General features: G+C 45.6%; 1 protein-coding gene across 4 annotated transcripts in view; it reads right to left on the reverse strand.

Moving 5' to 3' along the window:
* The window catches only part of NDE1 (nudE neurodevelopment protein 1), a 653,710-nt gene extending 642,087 nt beyond the window's left edge, over window positions 1-11,623 (reverse strand). For 3 of the 4 annotated variants that reach the window (XM_044089169.1, XM_044089166.1, XM_044089168.1), the window contains exon 1: window positions 11,472-11,620. In XM_044089169.1, coding sequence (XP_043945104.1) covers window positions 11,472-11,608 — 137 coding nt within the window. In that variant the 5' untranslated portion in view covers window positions 11,609-11,620. Of the gene's footprint in view, window positions 1-11,471 lie in introns of all 4 variants that reach the window. The other variant, XM_044089170.1, reaches the window with a different exon arrangement.
* Window positions 11,624-12,161: the final 538 nt, after the last annotated feature.

The following is a 12,161-nucleotide window of genomic DNA, read 5'->3' on the forward strand; positions in this document are numbered from 1 at the left end:
AAAGTTCTGCCAAAAACTCTAGAACTGTTTGGACAGGAGCTGTAAATGAGTCCACTTGTTTTTCCCCTGCCCAATCAGAGAAACGCTTCCATTTGCTAGCATAAGTCTTTCTAGTAGTAGACTTGTGAGAAGCAAGGATGATGTCCCGAACTGACTGAGAGATTAAGGGAAGCCTGGCTAGGGTTGGAAGTGGAGCAACCAAGCTGTGAGGTTGAGAGATCGAAGGGATTGATGCAGCCCACCTGATTGATGGGTCAGAAGATCTGGCACTGGGTCCAGATGCCAGGGCTGTTCTAGTAGATGACGTTGCAGGAATGGAAACCAAATTTGTAGAGGCCAGTAAGGGGCAATAAGGATCATTCTGGATTTCAAGGCAGTTGCTTTCTGGACTAACTGAGTAATTAAGGGAAAGGGGGGAAAAGCATACTGAAGACCCTGGGGCCAATCGTGGACTAGAGCGTCTCTGGGAGGGAGACCTGGGAGAGGGAAGAGGGTGAAGAAGTCTTGGCACTTGCTGTTTTGAGGGGTTGCAAAAAGGTTGCAGCAAGGCTGACCCCACCTCCTGAAAATTTTTTACGCAACTAGCTGGTTGAGAGACCCCTCGTGGGGCATGAGAATGGCTTTGCTCAGTCTGTCCGCTATGACGTTGGACTTCCCGGGAATATGCGTTGCTACCAGAAACCGTTGAGAAGAGATCGCCCACTGCCAAAGTCTGAGTGATTCCCGACATAGGGGGTAGGATCTGGTTCCGCCCTGCTTGTTGATGTACCACACTACAGACATATTGTCTGTCTGAATTGCAATGGTCCCGGAGGGTAGAGAGTCTTGAAGGGCCTGCAACGCTAAAAGTACCGCTCTCACCTCCAAGACATTTATGTGCATGTGGCATTCGAAGGGTTGCTATGTGCCCTGGACTGCCCTGCCCTGAAAATGCCCCCCCCACCCGATGAGGGAGGCATCCATTGTCACAGTGGCAACAGGAGGAGGAAGGACAAAAGGTCTGCCCTGGAGTACCTGAGGGGAGACCATCCACCAAGAAAGGTGCCTTTTGCATGACTGAGTGATTAGAATGCTGTGTGACACTGGGAGCCGTTGAAAGGACCACTGGGAAAAAAGCATCCACTGCAGGATCCGCATGTGAAAGCGAGCTAGGGGGAGTAACGTGATTGCTGCTGCCATGAGGCCTAGGGTTTTTAGTACGAATCTGGCTTGGACCCTGTTCTCCTGTAGTAGGATCTGAACATGATCGCGAATTTCTGAAACTCTTTGTACAGGCAGTTTTGCTGACAGCTCCACAGTGTTTAAGACGGTGCCTATGAAGGTAATAGACTGACAAGGCAGGCCTTTAGAAATTTATAGAGATACCTAGCTTGTTGCAAGTTTGGACAGTATAATCTCTGGACTGGAGTAGCTGACGCCTGGTGGTGGCAGTAAGGAGCTAGTCATCTAAACATGGAAACACCTGGAATCCTTGTCATCTCAGGTGAGCTGCAACCACTGCCATGCATTTGGTAAACACCCTGGGGGCTGTGGTGAGGCCAATAGGCAGGGCTCTGAATTGGTAGTGACTGGCTCCCAGCCGGAAGCGGAGAAACCTTCTGGAGCGCCTGTTCATTTTGACATGGTAGCATGCATCCTGAAGGTCTATAGAGCGCATCCAATTGCCCTGACCCAGAAAGGGTAGAATGGACTGTAGCGTGACCATCCAGAATTTCGTTCTTTAAACAGACTTGTTCAGCCTGCTGAGATCCAAAATAGGTCTCCAGTCCCCTGTCTTTTTTGGTACCAAAAAGAACTTGGAGTAAATTCCAGATCCTTGCTGGTCTGCTGGGACTGGCTGAATGGCTCTTTTTCTTAGCAGCTTTGAAATTTCTAATGCTGCTTGATCCCTCAGACCGGGTGGAACGTCTGGAAGGGCCCCTTTTGGCTGTTGTGGGGTGTGAATAAAGGGAATTCTGTAACCTTCAGAAATGATCAACCATACCCATTTGTCTTGCGTGAGGGAATGCCAGGCTTCTGGGTACAGTGATAGTCTTCCCCCAACTGCCTCCAAAGGGGGACAGTCGGGCAGCTCCTCAGAGGTGCTGGAAGGGTTTGTCAGAGAAGGATTCTCTGCTACCCTGATTCTGCGGACCCCCCCTGCCCCTTGGGTAGCGTCTATTATTGTTCCCTCCTCTGCCTCTGGAGGGAAGCTCACCACGTGCTTTAGGCAGTACTCCCTTAGGTTTGCGGAGCCACATTTTGCCACCTTTCTGACCCTTAGGGTATGGTCAAGAAAGGGCGGAAAAACGGACTCCCATGGCAGAGAGAGTCTTGCCTTTCTGCTCGCACCTGGTGAATGTATCCTTCACTTGAGGTCCAAACAAGGCAGAAGGACACCTTGAAGGGGTCAGCAAAGTTACAAAGCCGCATCCAGGCGTGTCTCCTTAGTGCAACGCCCATGCCTGCAGCCCTACTCGCCCCATCGGCTGCATAAGAAATGAGCCGCATGGAGGAGTTGACAATAGAGTTTAGGGTCGCCAGCTGGGAGTTTATCTTTTCCTGAGACCCTGCAGCTGATGGGTCCTGTAAGGTATCATCCAGTTCTTTGAGAAGGTCTCTTTGAAGATGGGTGAAATGGCACAAATAATTCAGCGACCGCATGGCAAAGGTCGCTGAAGAAAACATCCGCTTACCATACCTGTCCATAGTCCTAGATTCGTTATTAGGTGGATGGACAGGTACTGAAGGGTCAGCCAACTCCTACTTAGTGGCCGCCGCCACCACCATGGCATCAACAGGGATGCCCATAGTTAGAAACTGCTTGTCAGAAGGGGCTGTAATAAATTTTATAGGCCTCCGGAGAGTTGGTTCCATAGTATCCGGAGCCGTCCACGCCTTTCGAGCCACCACATCCATGAGTGGGGTTGAAAGGCGGAAACACCCAGGAGGTGGAAGGGCGAGAACCAAACGTATCCAGGTACACTGACTCGTCCTCTGAAGGGTTGAGGGCAGACCAGTTCTCCCTCTGCTTAAGAATCTCCAGGATGTCAAAAAAGGAGACATCCTCAGAGGGGGACCTTGGGGACCCTTCAGACTCATCCAGGTCGGTGTCTGATGTGACTGACTCAGGAGAGTCTACATGCTTCCTCTTGCATTTTCTCTTTCGAAGGGGCTCCCCTGCAGGATCAGGGGAGGCCTCGGAAGAGGAGGATATGCCCAATGGGCGTTGGTTCTCCACGCTTGGGGTCAGGAGGGTGGGCAGAGGCCGAAGCAGGCACCATAGAGGGAGGGGCTGACTGGGTCGACCGTGGCACTGGTATAGGAGCCAGCACGCTCATGACCTCAAAGGCACCCCTATCAGGCAGGGAAGAGGGACCCAACTCCGAAGAGATAAGGGCTCCTCCCGGCACCGAAAGGGACGGCTCTGAGGCCGATGTCGGGGCCGAACTCACCTGCGCCGAGGCTCCGAGAGAGAGAATGGGGTCGGACAAGGGTCTGATGCCACTCGCCCCCTCGGAGCCGACGAGGGAGTCTCAGCACCCGGATCCCTCCAAGGATGGAACCAAGGAAGGGATCGGAGCCAACGAAGGAGCTGATAGGAGTGGTATTGGTTCCAACGCCCCAACGGTGCTAACCCCGACGACCTCTGGCTCCGAGCTCAAAGGAAGGGTCGGAGGAGGAACTGGAGCAGGCGTTGGGGTAGCCGCTGTCTGCTGAGACGGGCTATGCAACATCTGGGCCAGCGTCTGCGACTTTAAGAGCCTACTGGCCACCCTCTCGAGGTCGTGGTCCGACAGCCTGGAAGACCTAGAGGAGCGAGACCTATGGCTCCGCTCCGATAGCAAAGGGGACTTCGGAGCCGACCGCACCGACTCCAATGAAGGAGATCGGGAATGTTTTCGGCTTGGAGATGGCTCCAACACCAAAGTCGGAGCCAACCGAGGCCTCGATGCATCGGTTCCGGCCGGAACCGACTAGGTAGAAGGAGGTCCGAACATGGAGCCGACGGTTTGGCGGGCTTGGGAAGTTTTCCGGACGGAGGCTTCGTCGGAGAACCTTCAGGCTTTAGTAAGCCCCTAAGGATGAGCTTGTTTCTGTGTTCCTGCAGGACTCTTGAACTAAAGGCATGGCAGATAGAACAAGAGTCCTGCAGGTGCAGAGGGCCCAAACAATGCACACAAGAAGTGTGACCGTCTGTCAGAGACGACATCTGACAGCACAAGTCACACTTTTTGAATCCTGAGACCTTGGTATCCTTGGACATACCACAGGACCGGGACAAAAAGTCTAATCAAGCACACACAAAAACACACTCAAAAACACTTGAAAAGACACACACAAGAAGTAAATTAAACTTTGCTATAGGGAAGTTAACAGAATTCCACACACACTTACTACCTCTAACTACCAACTATAAAGAAAAGGACCAAAGGCCTATCCACCTTAAGGGTGGAGAGAGAGAAAAAACTACTAAGAAAGGGGGAAAAACTAGCCAGTACCCTACTAATACTACTAGAAAAAGGCTTACTAGGAAAAAGTCTACAAAAACTAAATGCAAATATAAAAATTTTTAAATACGACCTGGAGCCGGTGAAAAACGCAACCTCGTAGCTGAAGCGGCAAACGAGATCTGGGTATATGACGCCTAGCATTATGGGACATAGTATAGCCTCGAGCCGGTAAAAACAGCTCTCGAGCTCTAGTAATTGGCCAAGTCGAACCCATCCAGCAAGAATGAAGGCGAGACTGACAACTTAACATTAATTTTTTTGAGCTACAATACAAAATCGTAATTGCCTACACATAGTAAGGCCTTGCCGAGTCTAATTAGGATGGCTGCCAAAAAAGCAATTACTAGAAAATGGAAATCAAAGTCTAAACCAACTTTATTAGAAGTAGCTAAGATATTAACAGACAAAAAACAACTGGAACTGGGATCTTTAGAAAAGTGTAGGAGCAAATTACATAGGAAAAAATGGGAAATGTAGGATCAATATATGCAGAGGAGGATTGAGGTTTAAAAAAAGGCAGGATTTGAACGAGCTATGTACTGGGTGACTAACAATGACTGCATATGTAAAAACAGATGTACAATGTTTGCAGCTACAACTGTGTCGGCATGGTTTGGAATGCATAATGTTTGCAACATTGTGTTGCTATGGTTTATTTTTTTACATAAATGTAACATTGCTTATGTCATACATAATTTAATAAAGATGGTTCTTGTTTTAGAAAAAGGAAAGAAATTTGCAGACAACTGCAGTATGGTCTGTTCATGGTTTTTTATTGCAGTTTGTCCTGCAACTGAATAAAAGCATCCTTACTCAGCAGCTCTGCACCTTTACAGCAAGCTAAGAAAGATATGAAACATTGCATCAGTTTTTCTGTGATCGATTTCATAATGTCAGCCCCCATAAAATTGTATTTTGCTTCTACGACTGCATTACTTAACTATGTCAACTGCAGTTAACTAGTAAATACCAAATTATTTCTTAAATTTCTAAAACTTCCATTGTCAGTACTTACAAACCATGTAGGAAGAAATAATGAAATTGCATTTGTACTGCCTTCACTGGTGAAATAGACAAGGGAGAAGTAAAGAAAAGTACACTTGTGTACACTTACCATAAATGTAGATGTTAGAGTGTATTCACTGTTGCAGTCACTACATTTGGTTAATCTTCTGGCAGGTTGCCCTCAGTCGGCCTGAATAACAAAGTCTTGGGTCCTGCGTCGGTTGCTCTCTCTTCTTCTATGACGTCAGCTCGTCAGGGGTATAAAACATGCAGCTGACGCCATTTTAATCCGTTTTTTCTTGCCCCAGATGTCAGGTGCCCCCCCAAATGGGGAGCAAAAAAAAAAAAAAAAAATATATATATATATATATATATATATATATATATATATCACACACACACACACAGACACACACGTAATTTAGAACACAAAAAATATACCTCCAACTAAAAGCAAATACACCAAAAAGGCTTTTGAGCATAGTAAAGGAAAGAAGAGGTATAATAAGAGAAAAAGGGGGCTGGTGGGTGGGTAACCCGGACTGCAACAGTGGATACACTCAAACATCTACATTTATGGTAAGTGTACACAACTGTACTATGTTCTTCGTGTTTCACTGTTGCAGTCATTACATTTGGGTAGAATCCCAAAGCTATGGTTGGGAGGATGGAATTATACAGCATTAGGAGCAGCTATACGGCCATGCAGGACAGCAGTGGCAAAGCCTGCCCTGGATTTAGATGAGAGGTAAATGGTAATGTTTGGTGAACATATGAACTGAACTCCAAGTAGCAGCTTCTAGAATGTCTCTGGTAGGAACTCCACTGAGAAAAGCTGCAGAAGTAGATGCAGCCCTGGTGAAATGGGATCTGACCCCCTTGGGGACAGGTTTACCATGGTGCATGTAGCAGAAACTAATACAATGGCTTATCCATTCTGAAATAGTTTGCTTTGAAATAGCCTTTCCCTCTGCCCCTGCAGCAAATGCCACCAGTAGTTGCTCAAACTTTCTTAGAGATTTTGTCCTATTTAAGTAAAATCTTAGTTGTCTGTGTACATCCAATGAATGCAGAATCCGCTCCCCCTTGTTCTGCGGATTTGGGAAAAAAGTTGGCAGATGAATGGTCTGACTAAGAGCCACATTGGATACCACCTCTTAGGCATACATGATGGATTGGTCCTGAGGGCCACCCTGTCCAGATAAAAGATAATGAAAGGCTCCACTGCCATGAGAGCCTGTAGTTCTGAAATCCTTCTAGCTGAAGTGACTGCTAAAAGAAAGGCTGTCTTCCAAGAAAGAAATTTTATGTCTGCAGTAGCAACTGGTTCAAAAAGAGGTAAGGTGAGTTTTTCCAGCACAAAATTGAGGTCCCATACAGGAGTTGGTGCTCTCCTGGGAGGTCTCAATTTTTTGGCCCCTCTGAGGTACTGCTTTAGCAGGGGATGAGAAAAGAGAGGAAGCTCTGTGTTGTAATGAGCTAAGATGGCAGAGGCATGGATTTTTATAGAAGAAAAAGATAGGCCCTTGTAAAGCATCTCAGTTAAATATTGCAGAATCTGAGGAATATTGGGCATTGCTGTGTTTATTCCTTGTGCTTGGTTCCAGGCACAGAATGTTTCCATTTATCAGCATAAGATTTTCTAGTACTAGGCCTTCTAGCCTCCAAAATGACATCCATCACAGGTTTACTGAGAGATGTGAAATTAGTTGATTAGCCATGCTGCAAGATTCAGAGTTTGGAGCAGTGTGTGCAGAATTTGATAACTCTGCTGAGACAGTAGATGAGGTGTCTGAGCCAGGTACCATAGAGGGAGGTGTGACACATTCTATAGAAGCAGGTGCCAGTGTTGGCGAGGCCAGTCTGGATTAATCAGAATCATTTCTGTTTTTTCCTGTCTGACTTTTAGTAAAACCTTGGAGAGGCAGAGGGGGAAGGGCATAGATTGATAGTTTTTTCCAGCTGAAGGATAGAACATCCACTTTCCAAGCTTTTTTGTGATGAATTCTTGTGCAGAATTTGTCCAACTGACAGTTGTGGGGAGAGGCAAAAAGATCTATGTCTGGGCTCCCAAATTTTCATGTCAACATGTTGAAGATTTGTGGATCCAGTTTCCATTTGTGCAGGTCCATAAGGATTCTGCTTAGTTTGCCAGAGTATTTTGCTTTCCTGGCAGGAATTGCACTTGTAGATGTATTTGGTAAGTCAAGGGTGTGTTCCACAAGGCCATGGCTAGTCTGCAAAGGGGGTAGGAGTGGGTACCCCCCTGCTTGTTTATGTACCACATAACTGTGGTGCTGTCCGCCTTTATCAGTAGTTGCCCTGGATGAAGGAAGTCCTTGAAGGCTGTCAGAGGATTCTGTACAGCTAGCATTTCTTTCTGGTTTATATGTAGGTGCATTTGATTTGGGCTCCATTCGCCCTGAATGCATCTCCCTGCCAGATGAGCTCCCCAAGCATAGTCTGATGCGTCTGCAGTCAGGGTTTGGGTGGCACGGGGTAGAATGAATGACAGTCCCTTGTTTTGGTGACAGGCCTCTGCCCATCATAGGAACTCCTGTTGCAGGCAAGGAATGAGAGGGATCAATTGTTTCCAGGCTGTGACAATGTTGACTCCATAAGCTTTTTAGGTACCACTGAAATTTCCTCATATCCAGTCTTGCATATGGAATTAGTAGAATGCAGGAAGCCATGAACCCCAAAGCCTGCAGAACTTGTCTTGCAGATAGCTGGGTTTTTGTGGCCACTTGTTTGAAGTAAGTCATCAACTGAATTTGTTTGTCTGGCAAGAGCCAAGCCATCTGGGCAGTTGTATTCAAGCTTGCACCCAGGAATGTAATTATTTGAGAGGGTACCAGTTGTGATTTCTTTTTGTTTATGGTGTACCCTAGGGCATGTTAGAAGCCTTTTTGCAAATGCCAGATGTTGTAGACGAGTGTCCTTGTTTTCTGCCTGAATTAGACAATCATCCCGATAAGAATAAATTTGAAAGTTTCTTTGTCTGCAAAATGCAATCACTGGTGCCAGGCACTTTGTGAAGACCCTGGGTGCAGTAGATAAGCCAAATGGCAGTGCAGAGAACTGGTAAAGCAAACAGCCTGCTTTGAAGCCGAGATATCTTCTGCAAGATTCCCTGATTGGGATATGCAGGCAAGCCTCTTAGTCTAGAGTTACCAACCAGGCATCTTTGCCTAGCATAGGCAGTAACTGTTGTAGAGTCAGCATCTTGAATTTTGGAATGTCCAGGAAGGTATTTAGAATGGATAAGTCCAGAATTGGACACCATGATTTGTCTTTTCTGGTACCTGGAAAAGTCTTGAATAAAAACCTTGTCTTTTTTCCTTTTCTAGCACTAGTTGAATAGCCCCCATATCCATGAGGGACATGACTTGTTTCTGGGCCTCTGCCCACTGATTTGGAGGCAGATCTGGTGATCCATTTGGAACTGGCAACGTGTGGAAATTAAATCTGTATCCCTGGGATACTATATTTAAGACCCACTTGTCCTGAGTAATTAGATGCCAATTTTGAGCACGAAGTGCTAGTTTTCCCCCCAAGGGGCTGCCAAAAGATAAGTGCTTGAAAATGGCAGAGGAAAGTCATTGAGACCGTTTACCATAGGGGGGTGCTTTGCTACTTCCAGATTTGGAGGTGGAGGCACCCCATTGCTTTGTTCTGTAAGTTCCTTGTGACTGAAACCTGGAGCCTTTGGAGTGTCTAGGTTTGACCTGAGCGGCTCTGTTAGGTACTGGAAAGGACCAATTCTTAGCAGGCCACTGCCTACTGAACCTGGGTAGCTGCACTTGCAAGAAATCTTTTACAGTTTGCATAGATTTAGCTTTGTCTTCCATCTTTTTCAAATGTTTTTCTGCCTTATTACCAAACAGACTGTCCTGTTGTAAAGGAGCATCCAGCAATTTAGCTTTAACATGATCAGGCAGATTTTGCTCCTTGAGCCAAGCATGCCTTCTTATCACAGATCCAGTTACGGCGGCACTGCAAGAGGCCTCCAAGGAATCAAAACCATATTGCAAAGTATGCTTTCCAACTTGTTCAGCTGAATGCAATAAATCCTGTAACTCTATTTTCCACACAGTCAGAAATCAACATAATTTTCTGTTTAAGTAAGCCCATGACATGCTGTTGATATTTAAGCATAAGAAAGTGACAGTTTAAATCCCTGATTGCCAGGGTTGCAGACATATAAAACCTTTTTACCCCATCTATCCAGCGCCCTGGAGTCTCTATCAGAAGGGGTAGGATTTTTAGCAGTAGAAGCCTTAACACCCTTGGGACCCTGAGAAACCGTTTCAGGGTCAGCAGTAGGGTTTTTGAAAAGAAACTTGTGGGAGTCAGGAACCCTGTAATATCTGTCTGGCTTACTAGGAGCCGAAGGCAGGGAATCAGGAGCCATGCTGGATTCTGAGAAAACATCATCAACAATGTCTAAAACAGGAGGTATAGCCAAAGGCCTATGCTGAGGAAGAAGGAAATCCCTAAACCTCTTTTTGGATTCTGAAAAATCCTGACTCTCCCAATGAAAATGTTCCCTTAAGGTATGCAAAGTTTCTCCAAAAGAAAAATCCTCAGGAGGAGAAGCAGAATGGATGGATTCTTCTGCATCAGAGTCCTCATAAGGTGGAATAGAAAATTCCTGATCAGAAGAGGAATCAGAAGAAATGGAAACCTGATCTGAAGATTCATAATCAGTGCCTTGCCTAGGCCTCTTGGCAGGAAGGGGTTGGGAACCCCAGATCAAGATAATTAAATCCTCAGACATTTTGATCATTTGTTTTTTAGGCACAGGGGCCTGAACACATGGCTCATGCGTAAGTTTTTTGAGACATAGAAGTTGGTTTTGGCCTTGTTTTTGATGATAGTGTCAGTTTAATAAACAAATCTTTAGGCCTGAAAATACCCCCAGAAGCCGGTGCCTGCTCAGCGGCTCCGGACTCATCCAAGGTAAGAGACATCTGCGGCTTCAATACTTGAAGAATGTCGCGGCATACCGGACTCTGAATGGGTCTTGATAGAGGCCTGCGAATCAAAAGTAGCGGGCATCAGGGGCTGTGAAAGCGCCTCACTGAGTACCGGCGATCCAGCGACTGGCTTAGGAGAAGCTTCGTCGTCGGTTTTTGACCTCGACGGTCTGTCTCTGTCTTTTTCTTTGCATTTTTTGTAAATTCCGGTAGTCTGATTGCTAACCGACAACATTTCAGGATAGTTAAATCTTGAGCCAAAGTATTTAGAAGCAAAAAAAAAAATGCTTAATAGTGCGTTGGTTAAATTTAGCACAAAACCGACAGCAAGGCATGTTGTGGTCAGGGCCTAGGCAAGGAATACAGTACAAATGAAAATACTTATGAGGTATTTGCTTCCCACAAGTAATACAATTATTACCTTTTACTGACATCGGTAAGGAGCAAGAAAAAGTTTCCAACGGGGTACTTAGCTTTAGGTTGAAGACTTCTGTTCTGAAACTCAAAAACGAAAATTTCAGGAGTTGGCCGACTGGCACTTGCTAACTACTGCTGCTTCAGGCACCGCGTGGCAAGAAAGACGGATTAAAATGGCGTCGGCTGTATGTTTTATACCCCTGACGACCTGACGTCATGGAGGAAGAGACCACAACCGACGCAGGACCCACGACTTTGTTATTCAGACCGACTGAGGGCAACCTGCCAGCAGATTATCCAAATATAATGACTGCAACAGTGAAACATGAAGAACATCCATGGAACTGGTTTTAAAAGGCAAAACTTGTGAAGGAATAATTGCTCACAAGCCACCATTACTCCTTTCAAAGCAAGTGCAGTGAAACACACCTCATAAATAACAGATCAACATAACAGACATAAAACTGAAAGAAAGGGAAACAAAACCCTCCCCAAGTGATAATAGCAGAGCAATAGTTTGACATCCAAATACTTGAATTTAAAACAAAGCAATAAAGGCTGCTACAGCAAACCTCACCTTTTAGCTCTTTCCAAATCATCATTTGCTTGCTCCAGTTCACGGATGTACTTTTGTAACTGATCTTTAACTGCTCTGGTTTGAGAAAGCTCATCTTCTAATGAAGAAATTTGCCTGTACCCTTCAGAATGTTGCATCTCCAGCTTTTCCTGTAACAGAGATAAAATTATAAAATGCCAAGATATCATTAAGTTACACAATTCTCAATTTTCTTGCCAAAATGAGCAAAACAGCTTCAAAGGTTAAACAGAAAAGTAAACATAACATCAAACAGTTACTGCTTTCAGATAAAGTCAATAACTAATATTAAATTATAAAATTAAACTGTTGCAAATGCACATGCAAAAAAACAAACAGTAATGGAGAAAGAATGCCTGTGCAGGACAGGTAAGCAAGGCAACAGTTTTAAGACAAAAACAGGAGTGAAAAAAAGGAATTACCACAGAAAAAAAACCACAAGAAAAAAAACAGCTGGTATTACAACTGGGCAGTTACTGCATGATTAAGGATGTTACTCGCCTTACTGTGTGATGCATACACATCACATACCTCTGCCGTACTGTGTGATGCATACACATCACATACCTCTGCCGTACTGTGTGATGCATACACATCACATACCTCTGCCGTACTGTGTGATGCATACACATCACATACCTCTGCCGTACTGTGTGATGCATACACATCACA

The sequence above is a fragment of the Protopterus annectens genome, chromosome 12.part0 (assembly GCF_019279795.1).
Source record: "Protopterus annectens isolate FY-2018-M chromosome 12.part0, PAN1.0, whole genome shotgun sequence".
NCBI classification, from domain to species: Eukaryota; Metazoa; Chordata; order Ceratodontiformes; family Protopteridae; genus Protopterus; species Protopterus annectens.